Source organism: Pleurodeles waltl, chromosome 12 (assembly GCF_031143425.1).
Source record: "Pleurodeles waltl isolate 20211129_DDA chromosome 12, aPleWal1.hap1.20221129, whole genome shotgun sequence".
NCBI classification, from domain to species: Eukaryota; Metazoa; Chordata; class Amphibia; order Caudata; family Salamandridae; genus Pleurodeles; species Pleurodeles waltl.
This window is the reverse complement of record NC_090451.1, coordinates 706,096,705-706,120,712: the sequence shown is the minus strand read 5'-3', so window position 1 is coordinate 706,120,712 and position 24,008 is coordinate 706,096,705. Positions and strand designations below refer to the sequence as shown.

The 24,008-nt window shown below is 46.6% G+C and overlaps 1 protein-coding gene across 9 annotated transcripts in view; it reads left to right on the top strand.

The window, feature by feature from the left end:
• The window catches only part of LOC138266928 (calmodulin-binding transcription activator 2-like), an 863,356-nt gene that overhangs the window by 733,423 nt on the left and 105,925 nt on the right, over positions 1 to 24,008 (top strand). For 5 of the 9 annotated variants that reach the window (XM_069215702.1, XM_069215698.1, XM_069215699.1 and 2 more), the window contains one exon: positions 20,758 to 20,949. The exons of the other annotated variants lie outside the window; for them this stretch is intronic. In XM_069215702.1, the coding sequence (XP_069071803.1) occupies positions 20,758 to 20,949 (192 nt within the window). The remainder of the gene's footprint in view (positions 1 to 20,757; positions 20,950 to 24,008) is intronic. 9 annotated transcript variants of the gene reach the window in all.

The following is a 24,008-nucleotide window of genomic DNA, read 5'->3' as shown; positions in this document are numbered from 1 at the left end:
CGTGGTTCACATGACTATAAAGAGAGTGTTCTCAAAGGTCTCTGGAGGGCTCCAAACTCTGTGATAACGAGAGCAAGCCCATTAATGCTAGGGGTCACAGTAGGTGCTATTACTCATTGGTATATTGCAAACTCTGTGGCATTTCTGTCCCGTTAAGACTGGTTTCATTTGGAGGATTCAAAGACACTTGTGCAGCACCTCCCTGACACCTATTGAGAAAGGGGCGAAAAGTTAGTTTTGGTGGGAAAGTTATCTCTAACACCAATCAGTGCTGTGCCCTAGATTGTACAGACACTGCCTACCTCAGTGTTAACATCGGAGGCTTGTTCCGCAGACCCGCGTGGCTTTAAATGTCAGAATATAATCTGGAAGTTCAACAACACGTGCTGAACATTCCATTTGATTGAGGGTATGTTTTTGTCCCTGAGGTTAATGAAATTGAAAAAAATTTAAAAGGATACTAATATCCAAAAGTCCATGTTGGTGATATAGTCACTTCAAGGGGGATCTTTTGCAAAATACACCCACAAGAAGCAGCAAACCCCACAACAGGCACCCAACCACAGACATGCCAGTGGGTACAATTGTAGTTTTAGAACTGTTTCTAAAAATAGAGCCTCCACTTTCAAGCACTGACTCGCCCACCCACCCTCCTGATCACATATGACCTGTCAGGTGGAGGATAAAGGATTTCCACTCCTGCTAGATGGAAATTACTTCACTTGTGTGCCTGTGGTAGTTCAGCTACTGCCTCAAATTTCGTATGACCCCGTTCAGCATACCACCACATCAATGGGTGTACACTCAGCACCTTACACTTTTCAGGAGGAATTTGATGCCCTCCTTCAAAAGAGCACCATACAGCTGGTACCACTGCATAAACAGAGAAAGGGCATGGTTTCAATGCACTTCCTCATTCCCAAGAAGGACTGAACTCTACAGCCCATCTTAGACCTAAGGCAGCTCAACAAGTTCATCTTGTCGGAGCACTTTCACATGACAACCTTGCAGGACATCATCCTTTTGCTTCGACAAGGAGACTTTATGATGGTGTCACACCTCAAAGACGCCTACTTCAAACAGCCATCCACCCAGCCCATCTCCGGTACCTCTGGTTCATAGTAAGTGGACAGCACTACAAGTTCACAGTTCGGCCCCTTGGGGTTTTAACAGCCCCATGAGTCTTCACCAAGTATTTGACTATTGTGGCTGCTTCTCTGCAAAGAGTGGGTGTCCACATCTTTCCTTATCTCAGCATCTGGCTGATCAAGAGCAGCAGTTGGATGCAATGTCTAGTACACACTGAGACAGTGCTCAGTCTTCTACATGGTTAGGGTTTACAGTAAACATAAAGAAATCTCACCTACATCCTCTGGTGATCCATAATCTTTAGGATCAATCCTAAACACTGTTCTGGGGAAGGCATACCCCAACCAGCACAGGGTGACAGAATTCCAACAGCTGCTCCCTCTTTTCCAGTCTGCTCACCCATTAACAGTAAGAACTGTAATGAAACTGCTGGGAAAGGCGGCCTCATGCACAGGAACTGCACGGTATGCGACATTACACATGCAGCCGTGCCTCTTCAGCCAATGGTCACAAACGGAGAGTCATTTGAAAGATCCGGTGTTGAAAAAAGGCTAGCACTCTGTGCGCTTTACATTGGTAGAAGAGCAGCAATGTTTTGCTAGGCAGACATTTCTTGGACCTTCTTCTGAAAGTGACTATTAGCACCAGTGCATCGCTCATAGGCCGGGGTGCACATCTTGGTGACATAACTGTCGAAAGCACATGGACCCATACTCAGCAGAGCAAGCGCATCAACTACATGGAGTTACTAATCATTTACCTAGCACTCAAAACCTTTTATTCACTTGTCGGTAGCAAAGTAGTCCGTTTAAAGACAGAAAAAGTCGGCAGTTTATTGCATACAAAAACAAGGGGGCACCCATTCCCTTTTTTAATTACTCTGGCACAACAGATTTGACGCAGGGTGAGTTGCCACAACATGTAGCTTCTGATGGAACATATAGAGGGGTTGACAACAACTTTAGCGACTTGCAAAGCAGGACACATCAATAAGTCCTCAAATGGCAAATTCTCCCTCAAGTCCTACAAGCATGTTTTCACAAATGGGAGAGCCCAGCAATTGACCTCTTTGCCACTCAAGAAAATGCAGAGTTTCCAAATATTGCCCCAGGTACCCAGTCCATGGGCGATGCAGTATGGAAGAACTGATCAGGGACAGTTGTGTATACTTTTCCACCTCTTCCACTCATGCCGTATGTAGTGAGGAAGATGTGGGAAGTCACAATGACCTTCATTCTCTGGCGACAACCAGGGACAGACAGCTAGAAATGTCTAACTGCCCCCACAGGAAGCACCCAATTGGGCCAGAACGTCTCGCTGAACATCAGGGCATGATCAGGCACCCAGACTCAAGCAGCTAAATCTAGCAATTTAGCATCTGCGATCTTAGAATTTGAATCCTTAAACCTCCCATAGAAGGGGTTAGTTATATTGCGAGAAAGGTGTAGACTTTCTACATGTGCATACTACGTTCTGAAGTGAAAGCATTTTATCCACTACAGGCTTGCAAACCACTTGGATTTCTTTAATGTGAAGGGGCATGATATTTTCTACCACTTACATCAGCATACGACACAACTTGGTTATACGTCCATACATCTGCACTACACAACATACATGCAGAACGTGGAGCACACATCTCTTTATAGGATTCCTGTAGGTAGAGCTTTTATGGTGAGATTTAAAAGGGTCATACCATCCAGACCACCTCTTGCACCCTCTTGGAACTTGATTGCTGTTCTTACCAGGTTGACAGGACCATATTTTGAACCTTTCTAGTTCCTTTAATGGAATTTGGCTCTTCTTGTAGTTGTTTGTTCCTTAATGCATATTAGGGAGTTAAAGATTCTTCGGCAGCGATTCATTCAAAAACATAAGGGCAGGGTGTAATCCTTCATCCCAAATTCTTACTTAAGATAGTCACTCCTTTCCATTTGAATTAGACTGTGGAACTGTCTGTTTTCTTACTAAAACCTGATTACTCTATTATTGAAACATTGATAGATTCACATGCTTGAATCATTTTCCGTCGTCAAGATGGGAGTCCCCAGTACCTTTTAAAAAGCAATGTCAAAATAGACATTGTAGGAGGCTGGCTCTGTTTATGGTGTACACCTATGGTTTGGCACCCTATACTGAGTCAAGGCAACCCTTAGTGATAGTGAATAGTGTCCAGCTAGGAAGCGCTCTCTAGGGGTAGCTAAGGCCTGCAGCTAAAGCTTATCCCGGAGGAATGTAAAGCACTTAAAATACCACAGAGTAGTCAGACAGTAACTAACTCACAAGAAAGAGCCGTATAAGTGTTACAAAAATAAAGGATTCTTTATTACAGGACTAACTACCAGACTAGCATTTGTATTTCTCCCTTTGGAGATATCTACACATGGTTTATACACAAAATAACCAGCAGAAACAGCATAAAATACATGGAGCCCTATGGGAGGGCTAAACCACATACTAAGTAAGTGGAATGCAAAATAGTGAACCCAACCAAGGTGCGTGTTGTAGTTATCTAGGGTCTGGGGTAGATGAAAACACCAGAGGTAGGTAAGGTAAGTGACCTCAGCAACCAGGTGGAAGGTGGTTACCTACCCAGTCGTCCCATAGTCTAACACAGGGAGTAGTGGTTAGAGTTTGTGTGATTCAGGACCCTTCCCAGTGGACCCCGAGGAAACCAACAGAGAAGAGGATGAGTGGAGAATGCCCCCATCCAAGGTTACCCAGAAGACAGGAGTACTTAAACAAGTGGACCCGGATGCAGAGGGGAGGAAGGGACTCTCTCTGAAGTCAGTAGAAACCTCGGCTTGTCCATCTGCAGTGGAACTCAGGGATGGATTCCGGATATGGAGGTCCTGAAAAGAAAGTGGACAGAGTCAAGCACCCTTGGAGGTGCCTAGGTGGTGTAGGTGGCAATGCCCACCCTCCTAGAGGTGAAGTTCCTGCAAGTCAGTCGAGGAAGAAGCTCAGCTCTAGGGTCCAGGAGCTGCAGAGGACCCTAGGAGTCACCTATGAGCTGTCCCTCAACAGTTGCCGGATTGCAGTCAGATTGCATTGTCAGTGGCCAGCCAGATCACCCACAAGCACTGGCAAATGCAAGCAGGAGCTGAAGATGTGTTTGCAGAGTTTGGGGACCAGCAAGGTCCAGGAGACTCTACCCTGGACGGGGAGTCCGAGCTGGTCCTCAGCACTTGGGAAGGCCAATAGAAGTCATTGGAGCCCCCACGAGATGACCAACAGGCGATGGATACAGGGAGGCATAAGGAGGCCACAGCAGCACAACAAAGCACAAGTCCCACGTTGCAGGACAGGGGCTGATCGTTGAGTTGCAGAGTGCTGGAGGCCGGGACTTCGTAACGCCTGAAGATCTTCTGGAGGAAGCGTCAACAAGCCTTGGCAAGAGCAAATGTCGCAGTGCACAGGGGTTTCAGTCCAGTGGCAGTAGCAGGGGACCACATTCTCCCATGGTCAGATGTCAAGCAGGACACAGAGGAAGCCACTGAACCACCACCTGAGAAGCGGATCCTTTCAGTGTACAGGTAACAGCAGACCCCACCAGCCAGTCAACATTGTCTTGAGATGCCTTCTGATGTAAGGGAGTGACTCCTTCCCTCCAAGGGAGATTCCGTTGTGCTTTCAAGTGCAAACAGAGTCCTTGTGACCCAGGAGGATGCACAACTTTGGATGTTGCCGAATTCTTGCAGGATCCAGAGAGAAAATATTGCATTGGGGGCCTACCCACCAGAAGCAGACATGTTTTGGTTCCAAAGCAGACCAGCAGCGGTTCCATAGGCCAGGAGCAGAAGATATCTTGCAGAGAGTTCCTACAAAGTCTTGCTCGACGAATCTTAGGACCCACCCACGGGGAGCCCTTAAGTAGCCCTAAAAGGGGGTTGGTCAATCTCTGAAGAGACCAAACTATCAGAGGGGGTCAAGGGCATCATCTACCTGGCCTAATCATTCAGGTGCTCCCAGGGGCCTCTGCCCATCTAGTTTTCAAGATTGCAGAATCAAATGGCCACCTGACAGAGCTCTCTTCAGCTCCCTAGGGGAGGAGCTGGACAGAGGGGCGGTCACTCCCCTATCCTTTGTGCAGTTTCGCACCAGGGCGGGAACCGGGGGTTCCTGAACTGGTGCAAAACTGGTTAATGCAAGGAGGGCACCAAATGTGCTCTTCAAAGCAGTCATTGGCGCTCTGAGGCCACACCACCCCAGCCCTTAGACACCTAATACAAAGGGGGAGGTGGTCACACCTCTCCCTAGCAGGAAATACTTTCTTCATCTATGCAACCGGCTACGCCTCATCCTAAAGTCAGAATTTGTTCAAAAAACCTTCCTCACCTCCGTCAACAGATTCATCATCGGCGAACCTCCCACCATCGACGAGAACATCATAGTCAACCTCATCGATGAGGAGCACTTACACAGTGGCTTCAGAGTCTACGATAACGTCAACGGTTACAATGGTGTCTACATCTACATGCTCATTGACAACATCATCTACGACTAGGCCATCGACGTTGAAGATTTCTATCAAGCTGCCATTGATGATACCGTTGGCACTACGTCCATCGACACTTGGGTCTTTGCTGACGACAGGTACATCATCATTTACCTCTCCATTGGCGACTATGAAGAAAAAAGTCACTCCACCGTCGGTGACCTCATCAGTGGCACCGTCGACGACATGAAAAAATCAGGATTAAAGCACAAGTGAGCTTTTAACACTATAGCACACATATCCAAGCAAAATAACACCCTTGATTCCAGCCCACCTCTTGGAAGAAAATCCAGATGAACAGGGGTCATTTGGAGTGGCGCATACTCCTTCACAGCTTCAAGATAAGTACCAAGAAGAGGAAGAAAGATATGATCAGGGGTATTGTAGGAAGCTGGCCTGGTGTGTGGTGGGTACCTATGGTACTTACACCTTATACAAGGTCCAGGTATCCCCTCTTAGTGTAGTGTAGGCAGTGTCTAGAAGCCGGGCTCTCTAGAGGTAGCTGTGGATAAGCAGCCAAGGCTTATCTAGGAGACATGCAAAGCTCATGCAAAACCACTTTAGTCACACATCACTTACACACATGAAAGAAAACAATAACTTGTACAAACATAAAGGTACTTTATTTTTGGAAAACATTACCACAAAATACTAGAAGGGCAACCCTCCACTAAGAGGTAAGTAATACACTAAATATGTACACTAGTAAACAGTAATAGGCATAGAAAAAGTTAGAAAACAGTGCAAATAGGAATAACCAATAGTGGCCCTAAGGGGAGTCCAAACAATATACTAAGAAAAATGGAATGCGAACACAGGACCCCCACCTAGGTAAGTGGTATGTGTAGAGGGCAGCTGGGAGTACTAGAAAACCTCAGAGGTAAGTAACACAGTATCCCCAGCGACCAGGAAAGTAGGAGTAAATTACTAGAACTTCCCCAAACCACCCAAAAGGAGGAAAAAGAAGACAAAAAGACACCCAAACAAGACTGCACGGACCCAGTGGTGGATTCCTGAAGAAGACCTGTGGAGAGGGGGGACCAAGTCCAAAAGTCACAGTGGAGTCCAGGGGGAGTAGGAGCTACTACCCACCCAGCTGTACTTGCAGGAGTTGGTCAACAGTGAAGAAGAACAGGGCACCACTGCAGCCCTGGAGCCGGAAAAGAGTTTCTGATGGATGCAGAAGATGTCCCATGCTGGAGGGAAGATTGCAGATGGGTGTTGATGCAGGAATTCCATCAACAAGCCTTGGCAAAGGCAAACTTGCTGTTAGTGGAAAAGTGGTGATGCCGGGGACCAGCAAGGCCCAGGGGGACTCAGCCTAGGAGAGGGAGTCATAGGGGACATCAGCGACATAGAAGCCCCACAGAAGCGGAGGCAGCACCCACAGGACGGGAAAACAGAAGTTGCATAAGGAGCCCACGCAGCACTACAGGAACGGATCCCAGGCCGCAGGAGAACCACGCAGTGGGCTGTTTGTCGCAGGAAGGACTGCTGGGGACTGGAGCTACACGTCGCCTGAAGATCCCTTGGAGGAGATGCAAACAAGCCTAGGCAGCTGCAAGAGATGTGGTGCATGGGGTACTCTCCTACGTGGGAAGGTAAGAGCTTATCTCCACCAAAGTTGGACAGCTGGCAGAGAGGACTGCTCCAGGATCCATGCACTCAGAGTGAGAGGAAATCCACTCAGCCGGTCGTCGTTTCAGCAGGTGCCTGTGGATGCAGGGGTGTGACTCGTTAACTCCAAGGGAGATTCCTTCTTCTTCTTGTGCAGGCTGAAGATTTGCTATCTTCTGAGGATTCACGGCCGGGGAAATGTTGCAAAGCTGGCATGAGCTGTGCAAACGAAGTTGCAGAAGAGTCTTCTTCGTGGATTACAGTGTTGTTGGTTCCTGGAGGGTCCAGTTGCGGTCTCAGTGGCCAGAAGTCAAAGTGGAGGTTGCAGAGGAATCCTGCTGGAATCTTGCAAGCTGAATCTGAGGACTCACCCAAGAGAGAGAGACCCCACTTAGCCCTGAAGGGGGGATTGGTCGCCTTGCCAGGTAAGCACCTTATCAGGAGGGGGCTATGACATCACCTGCCTGGGCTGGGCGCTAAGATGCTCCCAGAGTTCCCTGCCAACCTTGGAAACAAGATGGCAGAACTCAGGGACCCTCTGGAGGAGCTCAGAGCACCACCCCTGTGGTGGTTATGGATGGGGGAGTGGTCACTCCTCTTTCCATTGTCCAGTTTTGTGCCAGAGCAGGGATCAAAGGGTCCCTGAACCGGTGTAGTCTGTTTTATGCATGGAGGGCACCAAATATGCCCTTCAAAGCATACCAGCAGCTTGGGGAGGCTATCACTCCCAAGCCAGTCACACCTATTTCCAAAGTGAGAGGGTGTTACCTCCCTCTCCCAAAAGAAATCTTTTGTTCTGCCTTCCTGGGCTTGATCAGATCAAGCAGCAGGAGGACAGAAACCTGTCTGAGGGGTGGCAGCAGTTTGGGCTGCCTGGAAAACCATGTAAGACTGTTGGTAGCAATGCCGGGGGTCCTCTAAGGAACCCCCAGAGTGCATGGAATCATACTTCCAATACTTGCAGCAGTATTGGGGTATGATTCCAACTTGTTTGATACCAAAACAGGTTCTGAGTTACCATTATGTAGCTGGACATAGGTAGTGACCTATGTCCAGTACATTTGTAAAATGGCATTCCCGCCCTCCCCAAGTCCAGGAAAAAGGGCCTGGAGTTTGTGGGGGCATCTCTGCTAGTGCAGGGGTGCGCTCACACACAGTTACCTGCACCCTTCCCTCTGAGCTGAGAGGGCCTGCCATGGGGTGACTTACAGTGACCTTTAGTGTAATCAGGTGCATGCACCCGTTTCATGCAGACTGCAATGGCAGGCCTGCAGAACCCTTTGCAGGGGCTCCCTATGGGTGGCAGAATAACTGCTGCAGCCCATAGGGTTCCCCTGGTATCCCAATGCCCTGGGTACGTAGGGACCATATACTAGGGACCTACATGGGGAGACCGGTATGACAATTGGTGGGAGAAAAAGGTACAGTTACCAATTTGGAAGGGAGATAGCATAGTCATTGGAGTCCTGGTTAGCAGGATCCCAGTGAACCCAGTAAAACACACTGATAACAGGCAGAAAATGGGGGTAACCATGCCAAGAAAGAAGGCAATTTCCTACAAGTATACTTTGTTATAGATGGTTGAATATTGAAATGGTCAAAGCACTATCAAGCAAATCAAGTTCTGGCTCACCTTAGGCCATGGCCAACACAGGCCCAAAGAAAGAAGGGTTTTTCCATAATCTCTCTTATTTAAAATAGAACTAGTGGGCCTGGAATTTGCATGAGAGGCCAAGCTGGAGTAGACCTTAGTTAGGACATAAAATAGATTACTGGCTTTGCTTCAGCAGGCATCTTCCCTCTTGTTGAGAGGGGTAGCGAGAGAGAACCTTCAGGTTTTACTTGTCCTGTGTACGTATAATTGCGGCAGCCCTGACGCCCTCAGAGTCGCCCACTTTTCAACATTACTGTGGGAGTTGGTGGGAGGAATCAAGCCGTGAAAACATCACTATGAGCCTTTTGTGTGTGATGCCTCGTTTATTACCATTTTGTCTCTATGTTTGTAAAAGATGCAGGTATCGCACACAAATGGTCTTTGTTGTTTTGTATCTTTCTTACACATGATCTTTTGTGCAGAGAGTTCTAATTCTTCCTTTAGTGCCATGCCTGCAGAGGATGCTGGATGTGAGCTTTCTGAAGAGTCAGTCAGATGTGGTGCCCAAACTCTTTTCTCAATAAAGTCCTCCCCTCAGTACTGCTCAATCCATGTATCTCAGAAGGACGTTAATCCTGTTTCCTATTGGAGTCCAGTGGGCTATATCAGGATTGTGGTCTTTTCTAATGTAGCAGATGTCCATGTCAACCATTTTCTCTTTCTCTTGTAGCAGAAAAGAGCCTGATTATGGACTTTGTACATACATACTATGGTGTCCACCAGCGTTTTAAGTCTCTGGGTTGTTGTAATGCAACTGTGTTTGACACAGTAGGCATCTAATACTTTAGAGACGTATCTTTTTCTCGCATGAATGTGTATTGAACATAGATATTATTTTTTAATCATAATGGTCTGAAATCGTGCTCTCTGTTTTTTACTATCTTCAGGTTACTCACTGGGGTTTTTTGCTTATAAATTATACAGTGGTCTGTGCAAGTTGTTGTGCCACATACAGACCCTTACTCAATCGCTTTACATAATTTCCTCACCCTGCGTAAGTATTAAAATCAGTTTTGAATGACACCATGCCACAGATGGCTTTCATTCAGGGAGAATGCTGCCAAAATTAATTATTTTTTAAGCAGGTCAGAGCTGCAGAAATTGAACAAATTAAAAAACACTAATTGAGAAAAACATCATCCTAGAGCCTGGAGACAAAAGGGCAGTGTCCCTCACAGGCAGTCTTCAGTTTATGCAAATAATGCAGATCTTTCAGTTGCTGCTCCACTTGAGGGGGTGATGCCATTCACTTACTGATGTTGCAGCAAACCTGTTTGATCCTGAAAGATTCTGAAATCCGAGGCTGTTAATTGATGCTGACTCCTTGCCTGTTTAACTTTCATGCAGATGTACGCGCTCATGATGCCTGCAATTTCACTTGGATGGCTTTTGTTAGAGCGTGCTTCCTACAGAGATTTGGTGAAAAGTTGATGCCAGTTCACATGACTGCATCATTAGTTGCACCTACCCTATTTCCTCAGCAGGACACTTTTTGGGATGTTACTCTTGAACATTATTGAAATCTAGTGGCAAGACCATGAATACAACCAGTACTAGTGTGGCATCATTATTTAAATACACATGTGCCAACAAGGAATGTGCTTCACTAAAAATCTAAGGGCTACAGTGGTTGCCTTTTCATTGCCCATTAGTAAGCGAGGGCAGAACGATTGTCAACTCTGAGCATTATGGTCCCTATTTACAATGGCACATTACTTTTTTTGTCGTAAATGATGATGTCCACTCCCATTGTCAAAAACTGGAATATGTTTCCATTCGTAGCAAATGTGGCTGTAGATGGACATGCTCTGCCTACACCTGCCATCTGTTGTTGGGCTCAGATGTTTGCAAGTTATTTTTATCTGAGTAATATTTCGAGTCACAGGGTGTACTGTGAATGCTTCCATAGTGGGTAACGCGCCTGGGCACCAACTACATGTTAGATGGGTTTTTTCTGCCATTGACTTCGTACTTGTACGGATTGGGTTCCGAGATGTGACATCTCTTTAGTGTTTTGTTTGGGATCACAAGATGAAAGTTCTGACGCCTGCCACCTGAAAAAACTACTTGTCAACAGTTTTTCTTCCAGTTGACACCTTCTAGAGGCCGACATCCAGCCATAGGGTCCCCGAACTCTAGGGTTCCCGCATCTTTCTCAGGCACATGCCCTCTTCACCAGTATTCAACACCAGAGGATTTGGAGCTTTAAAAGCTGATGGAACAGACACCTTTCCAGGACTACCTCTAGTGCTATGCGAATTACCCATGTTTAGACCATCAGGGGGTTTGTCACCTCTACCTCTCCCCAGACTGCAATGACTTCTTATTGAATCTTGCTTTGCCTCCCACTTGAAGAAAACCCTACAGTACTGAAGGGAGAGGATTTGGACACAGCAAGATGCAGTTCCATTCCACCTCTAATACCCCTGACTTCTTCAGCAAACAAGACCCCTTCAGCGCAGAGAAAAGAGAAGACACCATCAAGGATTTGGAGCGACTGTGAGGATTTGAACGCAGCCAATCCTGCAAAGACTCAAAGAGCAGCTCGATGGGAGGCCTCAGCGCTTGTTTGCTCAAACCACGACAGGGAAGATTTTGGCCAAGATCCCTATACCGAAACCTTCAGAGACTTTGATTCGGGAGAAGATTAACTTGTATGGGAGGCTCACATTCCACCCCCCCCTTTCCACCACCACCACCACCACCATTCCCCAGCTCACTACATACAACTTTCACCAGTTGGGGTGTAGACTGCAGGATTCCCTCCCCCGCAGGGATAAAATCACCTCAGTATCAGTGCGTTCTCTTCCAGGGGATCCTCATCAATAGTCATAAACATTGAATATTCCCGCCCTTGTGCGAGGACCCCGGAGCATATATAAAATACACACATATTATACATGTGTAAAACAGCAATGCAGGCTATAATGTTAAAACAGGCTAAAATGCTTTATTTCTATGAAGTTTTTTTTTTTTATTATTTTTTTATATTATAAAACTACCATAGAGAATAAATATCTACGCAAGCCCCCAAAACTGGGCTTAGGGAAGCAAGCAGCAGTAAACTCTAGAGAAAAAGAGAAAAAACTGCATTGAAAAACAATGGAGCATTCTTAGCCAATAGGCTGCATGCAGGTTAACACAGGAGAACCATAAAAACTTTGGCACCGTGCCTTTAAGACCCTGAGCACCTCCAGTATCCCACCATGCCTCAGGGGTGAAGGAAAGGTGACAGTTGGTTCACAGTTAGGTCAGTTCTTTTTTCCGGCTTCTTCTGAGAGGATCCTGGAGCATTGAGCTCTCAGTTTTTCTGAGTTTTTCTCAGAAAAATTCTTTAAAAAAGCGTTTTTTCACATCTTTGTCTGAGCTAGGCAGTTTTTTCCTGACAGAAAAATGCCTTCACTTTTTGTCAAATGCCCTGCTTGTGGGAAGAAGAAGGCCCAGTCAGATCCCCACTCTCTGTGTATAGTGTGCCTGCCTCAGAGTCACTGCCCTGACACTTGTAAGTACTGCAAGAATATGTCTAAGAGGACTCTGAAAGACAGAGAGAAGATCCGGCTACATGGGCTTCAGGAGAGGCAAAGAACATCGTCCTCCTCACTTCCCAGACAACCAGCAGGCCATTCTCAGGAGAGAATGGCTCGGTCGACGTCAGCAGGTAGGAAAGTACCTGTTTGTTCCCCGTCGACGTCGTCGCTACCACCGTCTCACCGGCATAGGTCGACGGCGACACACCCGACGTCGAAGGAAACGGCGTCGAGGGAACATCATCGCAGGGGCAGGTCTCCGTCGACGGCAGCCCGCCGATCGACGTCGAGCCATCGCCGGCGTGCCCGGTCGCCGCCAAAGGCTGTGCGCCCCCCGACGTCAGGACACACGACGTCGAAATCACCACGACGGCATGAGAGACATCCGCCGTCGACCTCCCACCGTTCCACGTCGAGGCACACGACGGCGAGCAGGTCGAGGTCCAAGGATCGCCGTTCGATGTCAAGGCACTCTGCGTCGAGGCACTCTGCGTCGAGGCACTCAACGTCGAGGCACTCAACGTTGAGACAAGAGCAACCGGCTGGGCGCCCTTCGACGTCGACACAGCCATCGACGTCGACACAGGTTTTACCTGTCCCACAGGGAGCAGAACATCGCCCCACGCCAGACAAGGCCGCGCCATCTCCAGTGGTCTCCATACCGAGCGACTCTTCTCGGTCACGAGCGGCATCATCTGGGCATGTCTCGCCCATCAATCTATCTCCGAGATGGCTGGAGAGCCTTAACAGACCAGCGGCCTCCCCAGATTCGCAATATTCGCGAATGTATTCACCTACTGCCTCCCTGCCAAGAACGCCATCACCGACAGCCAGGGCAGGACGGGCTCGTTCTGCTCCTCGCCAACCGGCCGCGAGGCCTAGGCGCTCTGCTACAGCGTCTCGCAGCAGGTCTCGTTCTCAACGAAGATCCAGGTCTCGTTCAAGAAGAAGATCACCCTCTTGGTCTTCATCAGGTTCATCTGTGGGGCGTTACTCACCCACCCTAACAGATTCACCACCTGCTAGAGTCTCACCGGTGGATGACATTACCACGTTTAACGAGGTGCTGCTAAGAGGAGCGCAGAAACTCAACATAGAGGTTCCAGAGCCATCTACCTCCTCATCAGTCATCTTTGAGACTCTACAACAGAGATCAGCATCAAAAAAGCTGCTGCCTCTAGTGCCTGGTTTGTTGCAGCCAACCATGGACACTTTTCTGGCCCCAGCCTCGCTTAAATCTGCCCCAGCTAGGATTCTCAAAAAATACAAGGATCCCGAACAGGACCCTTTGTTCCTCAGGAAGGATCCGCCACCGGACTCGGTTATAATAGCTGCCGCCCGAAAGACCCACTCGGTGGCATCTTCATCCACGGTACCCCCGGATAAAGAGAGCAGGCATCTAGACTCTCTGGGGAGAAAGATATGCGGGACGGCGGCTTCGGCAATGAAAGTCTCCAGTGCTTCTGCGCTCCTGGGCAGGTATGATCGTTCTCTGTGGGACTCTCTCAGTAGATTCACAGAAAAATTGCCCAGAGAGGACAGACAAGATTTCCAGGAGATACTGCAAGAAGGATGCCTGGTATCCAACCAGGTTATCAGCGCGGCAGCAGATGGGGCGGATTTAGCTGCTCATGGGTACGCACATGGAATCTGTGCAAGGAGATCTTCCTGGCTGGAACTCACTGGTTTGAAACAGGAAGCACAACAACGCATCCTGAATCTCCCATTCGCCGGGAACTCTCTATTCGGTGCCCATGCAGACGAAGAAATGGCCCGCATGAAGACCGAGGTGGATACCATGAGGGCAGTGGGCCTGGAAAGAAAGAAAGATTTCAGGCGGAGGTACAGGCCGTATGACGGGCGCCCTTTCCAGCAGAGGGTTCAAACCCCTCATTGGTCTCAAAGGTCACAGCAACGACAGGGACGCCCGCTTTTTCAACGGAGAAACACAAGGGAGCGAGGGTCAAGTAGACCTCAACAGTCCACTCCGAAAGCACCCACCAAGCAATGAAATCTCGCTTCCCTCGACACTGTACACCACTCCGGTGGGGGGAAGTATTACAGCTTATCTTCACGAGTGGCACTCTATCACAAGAGACAAATGGGTGCTCAATATTGTCGAACATGGCTATTCTCTTCTTTTCAAACAGCCTCCACCACACTTGCCACCAACCAAAGACAATCCATCTCATCTCAGCTTGCTACGCAAGGAGGCTCTCGCCCTCCTAAAAAAGAATGCCATAGAAAAGGTTCCACCTGCACGCAGAGGACAGGTGGTCTACTCCCGTTACTTTCTGGTGGCGAATAAGGGTCGAGAGGGCGTTTTCAGGCCAATTCTGGACCTACGGCTGCTGAACAAATACATAAGGAAACAGAAGTTCAGGATGCTAGCGCTTCACCAGATTTTCCCTCAACTACATCAGGGAGACTGGATGTGCTCCATCGACCTGCAGGATGCGTACTTTCACATCCCAATAGCTCCCAAACATCGAAAATTCCTGCGCTTCCGAGTAGCGTTACAGCATTACCAGTTCAGAGTTCTACCCTTTGGCCTGAAATCTGCCCAAAGAGTTTTCTCGTAATGTATGGCAGTGGTGGCGGCGCATCTTCGAAAACAAAGGATATACATATATCCATACCTAGACGACTGGCTACTGAAGGCTTCTTCTCTGGAGCAGGCAAGAAGCCATCGGGACATTGTACTCGGAGTTTGCGAAGCTCTAGGTCTTCAGGTCAATTACCAAAAGTCAACCTTGATTCCAACACAGAATCTTCACTACCTGGGAGCTATCATAAACACAGAACTCCAAAAAGTGTATCCTTCGGAGGAATGACTATCTTCAATAGGCAGGAAGTGTCAGGACCTGTTGAGAGCCAACGCACCTACGGCACGTCAGGTGACATCGCTGCTGGGCTCCATGGCATCATGCATTTTTATTGTCCCAAATGCCAGACTCCACATGAGACCCCTCCAAGAGGCATTGGAGACCAACTGGAGCCAAAGGACGGGCCGCTGGGAGGACACGGTGCAGTTACCAGCGGTAGCACTTCAGTCATTGAGATGGTGGATGCACAGACCTCACCTGTCAGTGGGTGCTCCGTTTCACCAGGTGTTTCCATCCGACACCCTAGTAACGGATGCGTCTCTTCAGGGATGGGGGGCTCATCTGGGTCCTTTTCAAGCGCAGGGTCTGTGGTCAGACAAGGAAAAGCAGTACCACATCAATCTGCTGGAACTCAGAGCGGTCCATCTGGCTCTCAAGTCTTTCATACCACTAATTCAGGGGAAAACGCTCTTAATACAGACGGACAATACAACCACGATGTATTACTTGAACAAACAAGGGGGAACGAGATCCCTACCCCTATCGCGAGAGTCCCAAGCGATATGGCATTGGCTCCTGGCCAGAGGAATGTCAATTACAGCGGTGCACCTGCCAGGTCAGCAGAACGTGGAAGCAGATTTTCTGAGCAGACACCTAGAGGACGCTCACGATTGGGTCCTCAACGGCGAAGTCGCAGAATACATCTTCGCGCAATGGGGTCGGCCTCAACTGGATCTCTTCGCAGACGAAGTAAACAAGAAATGCCCAGACTTCGCATCCAGGTTCTACCGACCGGGATCTCGAGGGAATGCCCTGTTGATCGACTGGTCAGGGATATTTCTCTACGCTTTTCCGCCGATTCCCCTCATTCCGGCAGTGATCAGCAAACTTTACAGATCCAGGACCAGAATGATTCTTATAGCGCCACAATGGCCCCGTCAATTCTGGTACACAGATCTCCTCAACCTGTCGGAAAAACCTCACAGGAGGCTGCCGTGCAGACCGGATCTTCTGAGCAGAATGGAGGGCAGAATTCTACATCCCAACCTACCCTCTCTGAGCTTAACAGCATGGCTCCTGAATTCCTGCAGTATGGGCACCTAGGGCTCTCACAGGAGTGCATGAACATCTTGAAAGAGTCCAAACGGCCTTCCACACGGCGTTCTTACGCTTTTAAGTGGAAGAGATTCTACATATGGTGCTGTCAGCAAGGTCATAATCCCATACGGGCTCAGGAGGATGTCATACTGTCCTATTTGCTTCATCTAGCGAAGTCCGGTCTGCAGGTATCATCTATTAAGGTACATTTGTCTGCTATTACAGCCTATCGCAAGTCACCTTCTCAGGAATCCTTCTTTACGAAACCTGTAGTCAAGGATTTCTTAGAAGGTTTGAAGAAAGTTTTTCCGCCCATTCGGAGACCTTCTCCTCCATGGGAACTGAACATAGTCTTGGCAAAACTTATGGGCCCTCCTTTTGAGCCTATACATAAGGCATCTTTACAACACCTTATGTGGAAGACAGCTTTTCTAGTGGCCATTACTTCAGCGAGGAGGGTCAGTGAAATCCAGGCCTTGTCTTCCAAAGAACCGTACACGGTTTTTCATGACAATAGAGTGGTTCTACGTACTCACCCATCTTTCCTTCCGAAGGTGGTGTCAGAATTCCATATCAATCAGACCATATCTTTACCGACTTTCTTTCCCAATCCGGAGACTCCGGCAGAGAAAGCATTGCACTCCTTAGACTTGAAAAGAGTGCTGAAATTTTATCTGGATAAGACAAAATCGATTACACACTCTAACCGCTTGTTTGTAAACTATGGTCATTTGAGGACAGGAGAGGCAGCATCTAAACGAACAATATCAAGATGGATAGTTTCTTGTATTGTTAATACTTACCAGCTAGCTAATAAACATTTACTAGCGCGGCCTAGAGCGCATTCCACAAGGGGAAAAGCGGCTACTACTGCCCTCCTTAACAATGTTCCGATATCTGAGATTTGTAAGGCTGCTACATGGAAGTCTGTCCATACGTTTACTAGACATTACTGTTTAGACTCAGATGCAAGAGCGGATGCCCAAGTGGGGCAGGCCTCTCTAAGAAATCTATTTGCGTAATACCTATCTATTCCTGCACTTCTATCGGACAGTCCGCTGGATTTAGGGATGGGCTTGCTAATCTATTCAATGTTTATGACTATTGATGAGGATCCCCTGGAAGAGAAGGATAAGTTACTTACCTGTAAATCCTAGTTCTCTTCCAGGGGTATCCTCATCAAAGTCATAAACAACCCACCCTCCTCCCCGGACGCACGTCTCCTAGAAGTGCAGGACAGACTGTATTTTGAATCAGTTACACAGATTGTCACCGTAAAAAGAACTGACCTAACTGTGAACCAACTGTCACCTTTCCTTCACCCCTGAGGCATGGTGGGATACTGGAGGTGCTCAGGGTCTTAAAGGCACGGTGCCAAAGTTTTTATGGTTCTCCTGTGTTTACCTGCATGCAGCCTATTGGCTAAGAATGCTCCATTGTTTTTCAATGCAGTTTTTTCTCTTTTTCTCTAGAGTTTACTGCTGCTTGCTTCCCTAAGCCCAGTTTTGGGGGCTTGCGTAGATATTTATTCTCTATGGTAGTTTTATAATATAAAAAAAAAACTTCATAGAAATAAAGCATTTTAGCCTGTTTTAACATTATAGCCTGCATTGCTGTTTTACACATGTATAATATGTGTGTATTTTATATATGCTCCGGGGTCCCCGCACAAGGGCGGGAATATTCAATGTTTATGACTTTGATGAGGATACCCCTGGAAGAGAACTAGGATTTACAGGTAAGTAACTTATCCTTTTCACATATGTCCGACACAGCTACTTCCTGAGACTTCTCACAACCCCTTACTCATCCTCTCTTAAACATCCCACCATGCGCACATACTCTAACTCTTGGCAGAGAACATCTTTGCCTTCTCCAGAAAGAGGTGCAAGCTCTCCCTCTCAGGTTCGCAAAAGAGAGGGTGCCCCTCACCAATGGGGAAAGGACACCAAGTCTCTTTACCTCCTCTTTCCTAAGAAGAACAGTTCCCTCAGTCCAGTCATGGACCTCATGCCCCCATCAAATATATCTTTACAGAATGTGTACACAGGACAACCCTGCAGGCGGTCATTCTAGTGCCTCAGCAAGGCACTTACATGATGGCGTTAGCTTTCAAAGAAGAATTCTTTACAGAAACGCAACTTCCAAACATTTGACCAACACTAAATGGCAGGAGTATGCAGAGCATGTGAATCTATAGCACTACATGCTATGGACAGATGTTTACACAGTACATAGCATTTTACTTTTGGCACTACTACTACTGTCGTGCATTTTTCTTAGAGGACAGTTAGAGTATGATTTGGTGAGTCCTGCACCAGAAGCATCTATCAACTGACCACTTAATTTGTAGCTGCTGGCCCAGTTCCTCAGTGCTAGATGTAAGACTTTGCAGTTATTTATAAAGTGACTTAACTGGCATAGCTTTGGACGTACTTGCGGTTCCTTCAATATCACTTCGCGCAGTCAGCCTTTCTGTGAAATTCTCATGATCTTCCAAACAGATGCCTGACTTAGGATTAGTTATTTATTTAAATTTTTCTATAATGCTACTCTACCCTGTATAACAGATCCCTTGAAAGCAATTATTGTGTTACATTATAACAAATGGTAGGTACAGAAACCGTCAATTGCCGGTTGATGGGGAAGACCCATGACCCTGATCTCTGTCCCTCCCTTTGATGTTGTGTTTTGGACCACCCTGCACGCAGACACCGAGAACCTGAAGATAATACCCATTAGAAGGGTGTTTTTCTGCAAACAGGAAGATGCTGCACCAAGGCCAGACCTGGTTAAACAATACCCTTGCGAAACAAGGGGGCTTTGTTACTGGAAGGGCTGTGGCATTGTATACCCCAAATGCTGAAAGACAAACCACTAAGCCATTACCTGGCAACCTATTTACAATTGCATAAACAAACTTGAATAAGTGCCTAGAGCTTATGGAATTCAGGAAACCCTTTCCAATCCACTCTACAATTTTGCCGAGGTGACTGAGTTGCTTCTTGTAAACTTAATTGATATGGAAAAGTTAAATTGGAAAAAGCCAAGATGTGAACATATGATCAAGAAGAAACTGAACACCATGTCCTGCATGACTATTATATGTTCAGATCTCAGTACGAGCGTTGCTCCAGACATGCTTCTCTGACTTACAGTGAGCTATTTGGCCTTTTTGATATTGCGTGCCATTCAAGCATCTCTCTCGGATCTACAGACATAGGCATCAATTCTGCTCATTGGTTTGAAATCACCCAGTCTTGTGTGAATGCTAAAGATGTGCACAGTAAAGAAAATAACACATAAGAATGCACAGGACAAAAAACACTCCTTTGAATCAAATACATATTGTATAGTCTATAAAATACCCTGTCTAAGCTTCCACAATTAAAAAAAAAAATTGTGGTTTAAGTTCTAGGTTTGTTCATTACACAGTGTTTTGTCCTACAGCTGTTTGAGACTAAATCACTTAATCATACAATACCTCTTCACATCCATCATTGTGCCACTAAATACAAGTGAAGCACGTTATCTGTTCTTTGCCCTTAACTGAAAACATATGCTCATGTACAACAATAGGGATTTTTGTTCTCACTCGCATACATTCTGCTGAAAATGAACTTTCAGCATTGTTAGTGACTCAGAATGCAGTCACACAATGTTTGGAAAATCCCAGAAAAGCAGAAAGGGTTGACTCTTTTAATAAAAGTGCAAGTGCTAACCATGTGTTAGGTCTCAAGGGAGAGGCATTCATACAGATTGATGCAATCTCTACAATTATTCATAGCACCCTTGCGTTCAGAGGTAGTTCACAGAAAAAGGAAAATCACAATGTGACAGATCCCCCAAGCTTCCAAGACACTCTTGTCAGGTTGAAGTCCAGAATCCTTGATGTAAGAGTGATAAATTTCTCTCAAGCACAGCAAGGGCATCTATACAACTGTATTATTTATTGAGCTTTAGTGAGTTTGAACGTAAGCCCTTTGTTTATCATATAGTTCTGCACAATGAAATTCCCAGCACGAAGTTCATTTTAATGCAGATGGTTTCACACAATGTGGTGAGCTTGTTCAAATGTTAGCACTGGCCAAGGCTCTCCGGAGAGACCATCATCAGATGAACACAATTGTTACCTTGAATCTTCCTTTTATTTGTGCAATGTTCTCTCCAGGTACTCAGGCCCATTCATCTTCACAACATTTTTGTCTCTTTCATCTTCAGTTTACTGAGGAGGAGCTGGTATTGAGGACAGAGTAGGAGCATGTATGTGTGTGTGTGTACGCATAGAACTTAGGGAAAAAACAGGCTGCCTTATTGCAAGTTAATGTCCTTACATCTTCTGAGACATGGCAAAAATTGAAGATATGGACTGTTCTGCGAATGCATCATGGAGAGCCAGCGGTGATGTAATGTGTTCCTTTTCTGTTCTCCCCGCCTGTCGGGCATTAGAGAGAGCTGTCGAGCCGCGTGCACTCTTGCGCGCTTCGCCCAATTAGCTCCAACGGAACAGATGAGGAGTGCGCGCAGTGAGACCACCCTGAGCGCTTCGCCCCGTTCCCTGGAGCCAGGGGCGGGGCATGGAGCTCGCAGCAAGAAGATAAGCAAGCGGGCAGCCGAGGCGATGAAACTAAAAATAGTCCGGTAAGATCATCAAATATGGGTCTTCATCTTTCTCTCTTGGCATGCTTCCATGCCCATTTCGAAGACACAGTGAAGCATGGGGAGGAGGGGATTAGAAGCTGCCTAGGATTGTCAGGTGGATCAGGTTTCAGTGCAATGTATTTCACGTGCATATTTACACCTCATAGAAGATGTGGTGCATCTGTCTATTGTGATGACCATTGCTAAACATGATATATTGGAGGCTGTGTTATCACATCGTTCAGGCGTTGTCCTATACTATATGAGAGAAAATGTGATCTGGTGTTGTAATTGTAAGTCTGAGAAAATAATTATTGAGCTCCATTTGTGTCGACATGCCTGGGATGCCAGGCTTTTGTCTCACAGCAAACATGTCACTCGACATCGGTGTAAGATTAGGCATTGATAAAAGTTCACAAGTGCTCCACTTGATCTGTGCAATAAATGTCTTGTCTTGCCAGAGAGCGCATTAATGCACCAGCCTATGTACAGCAAAGGGAGCAACTATTTGTATCTTAATCATCTATGTGCTTGTTGTATTATGGCACCAACCCCCAAATACCCTCTCAATTCTAGCAGGGCCAGAGAGGAAATCCATTCTCATAGTGGCATCTTAAGCATTCCTCTTCAAATGTGAAGGTGTGTGAATATTGTTACAAATTAATTATTACAGTTCCCATGTATTGTTGTTTAAGGATTGTAGGTCCAGTTGAACTGTCAACTTTGGGAACCCAACAATGGGACGGCTCGTGAGTCATCCTTCACAAGATGCCAATGTCCTTCAGTTCATCTGTACTTCACGATTCTGTGTATTTAGAGCTTACTACTGATTTCCTTGTAAGGCCCGTTTTGTGAGAGTATAATACCTTTTTATGATGCTAATGTGATTATCATTGTGATTTCTAGCATAAACCCACGCTGCCACACTGTTTGACTATCACCTTCTGCTTTTCTGCTTTGCACAAAACTGTGGTTTCCTTATAGAAGTAACCAAAGTCTAGCATTAAATGTTCACTTAATCATGAAGTTTTCGTGAAGGATTCAAAATGTATTTCCTGCTCGCCGTTCCCAGAAGAGCACATTCTTGTCATACCTCTACCCTTGGTTTCTTGGTTTGTAAGTTATGTGCAGTGTGTTATTCTTACTGCAACTAAGCCTCTTCAGACAGACAACACAATTTCTTTGGTCCTACCTAAAGGAGCTGAGTCGTACTGCATTGTTGATGCTTCAGGCGGATTGCACTGCTGGGTGGCTCCTTCAGACAACCTATGCCAATGCTTTGCTTTTGCACAATATCTTTCTTCAGACTACAGTGGTGATAAGCTACTTGAGCCACACAGCACTGATCCTTGCCTGTTCCCTAGCCTGCATTGTGCTTTGCTGTTTTGGGGTTGGACTGTATGAATGAGTAGCTCCTTTAGGCACTCTATTCTCTTACCCTGCAGATAAGCTTTCTGTCACTTAGCCCTTTCAGGCAAATGGTACGATTGTGGAGCAATTAACTTCAGACTCCGTTCTTTCAGGTTCACTTCACCACTGCTCAGCCACTTTAGCTCTGCAGGAGTATTGATTTGCTGCAGCTAAGTCCCTGGTCAAACTACACTGGATGGTAGTTCTTGTCAGGCAAACTAATCAATTACTTTATTTCACCCCTGACTCCTGTCCGCAGGCTGCACTGTTGCTTTGTTTCTAAAAGCACTTGTTAGTGAACTGCATTGCTGCTCAGCAAATTCCTCTGCTGTTACAGTGGTTCAGTGCCTACTGGCATACTGCATAAATGTGTTATTGCTGTTTACTTGATGAAGCACTGTTACTTTGATGCTGGTAAGCTCCTGCACACAGAGAGAACTATTGTGATACAATCTGCTCACACCAACAGACAGAATGCACTGTTGCTCGACTGCTGCTCAGGCCCTTCATCAGGTAAAATGGACCGTTGCTGCCCAGTTTTTCATCAGATTTTGCTGCTACTTTGCTGCTCAGCCCTGGTTAGCAGACTGCACTTTTACATTTCTGCCAGCACTGCTGCTCAGGCCCTTCATCAGGTAAAATAGACCGTTGCTGCCCAGTTTTTCATCAGATTTTGCTGCTACTTTGCTGCTCAGCCCTGGTTAGCAGACTGCACTTTTACATTTCTGCCAGCAGCATGCATTTCTGCTGCGCTCCTTCAGGAAAACTGCACTGATGTTTTACTGGTTCTTAACCCTCATTGGCAAACTGTGCTCCTTATGTCCTGCTTAGCTCTTCTTGGCAGAATGCTTAGTTGCTGCGGTGGTGCTAGACCGTGATTGACAGATTGCACTGCAGCTTTGCTTCTCAAGCATGGACCTTACATAGATTCACAGGCTTGAGTTATTCTCTTATGCCAGCCTAGAAACCCTAGGTAAGCAGGGTTAACTTAACAGTTTGCATATACAGTCAGATAACATTGAAAAAACTACATGTAATTGTCTACACCCCACCCCCCATTTATGACCCGAACTTCAGGCAGTCTGTTGGAGAGACTCAGAACTCCATTCCCTCTCACAGACTCTGCTTTTCAGACTTTGTTCTGCATGTTTGGTAGATGATTTGGAATTCTCTACTGCTCTTCAGAAGTGATCTTTTTAAGTAATATTCAACTTTTTAGTCCCTGGACAGATCATCTTTTACCCCTTTCTGCAGAAGGTGAGTCTCAGTCTTCTTTTTGTCATTAGTTGGCTGATCCCAAAGTCATCTGACATCGTGACATACACTTAAAGACAGAAAAGCCTTTTAAGTCTTTGTGGAGCAAGAAAGGGGTTTGTGGAAGATCGACAAACCAAGGCCGTGATTTAGATCTTGGTGGACGAGTTACTCCGTCACAAAGGTGGAGGATATCCCATCCACTGAAACATATATCCAATAGGATATAATGGGATTTATATGTTGGTGGATGGGATATTCATCACTGTTGTGATGGAGTAGCTCCTCCGCCAAGATCTAAATCAGGCCCTAATTGTCTCTTGTGTTTGCATAAGGATGTTCCCACAGTGAAGAAACGTGCCAGTAGGTGGTATTGATTGGATTTGCTTCCATCG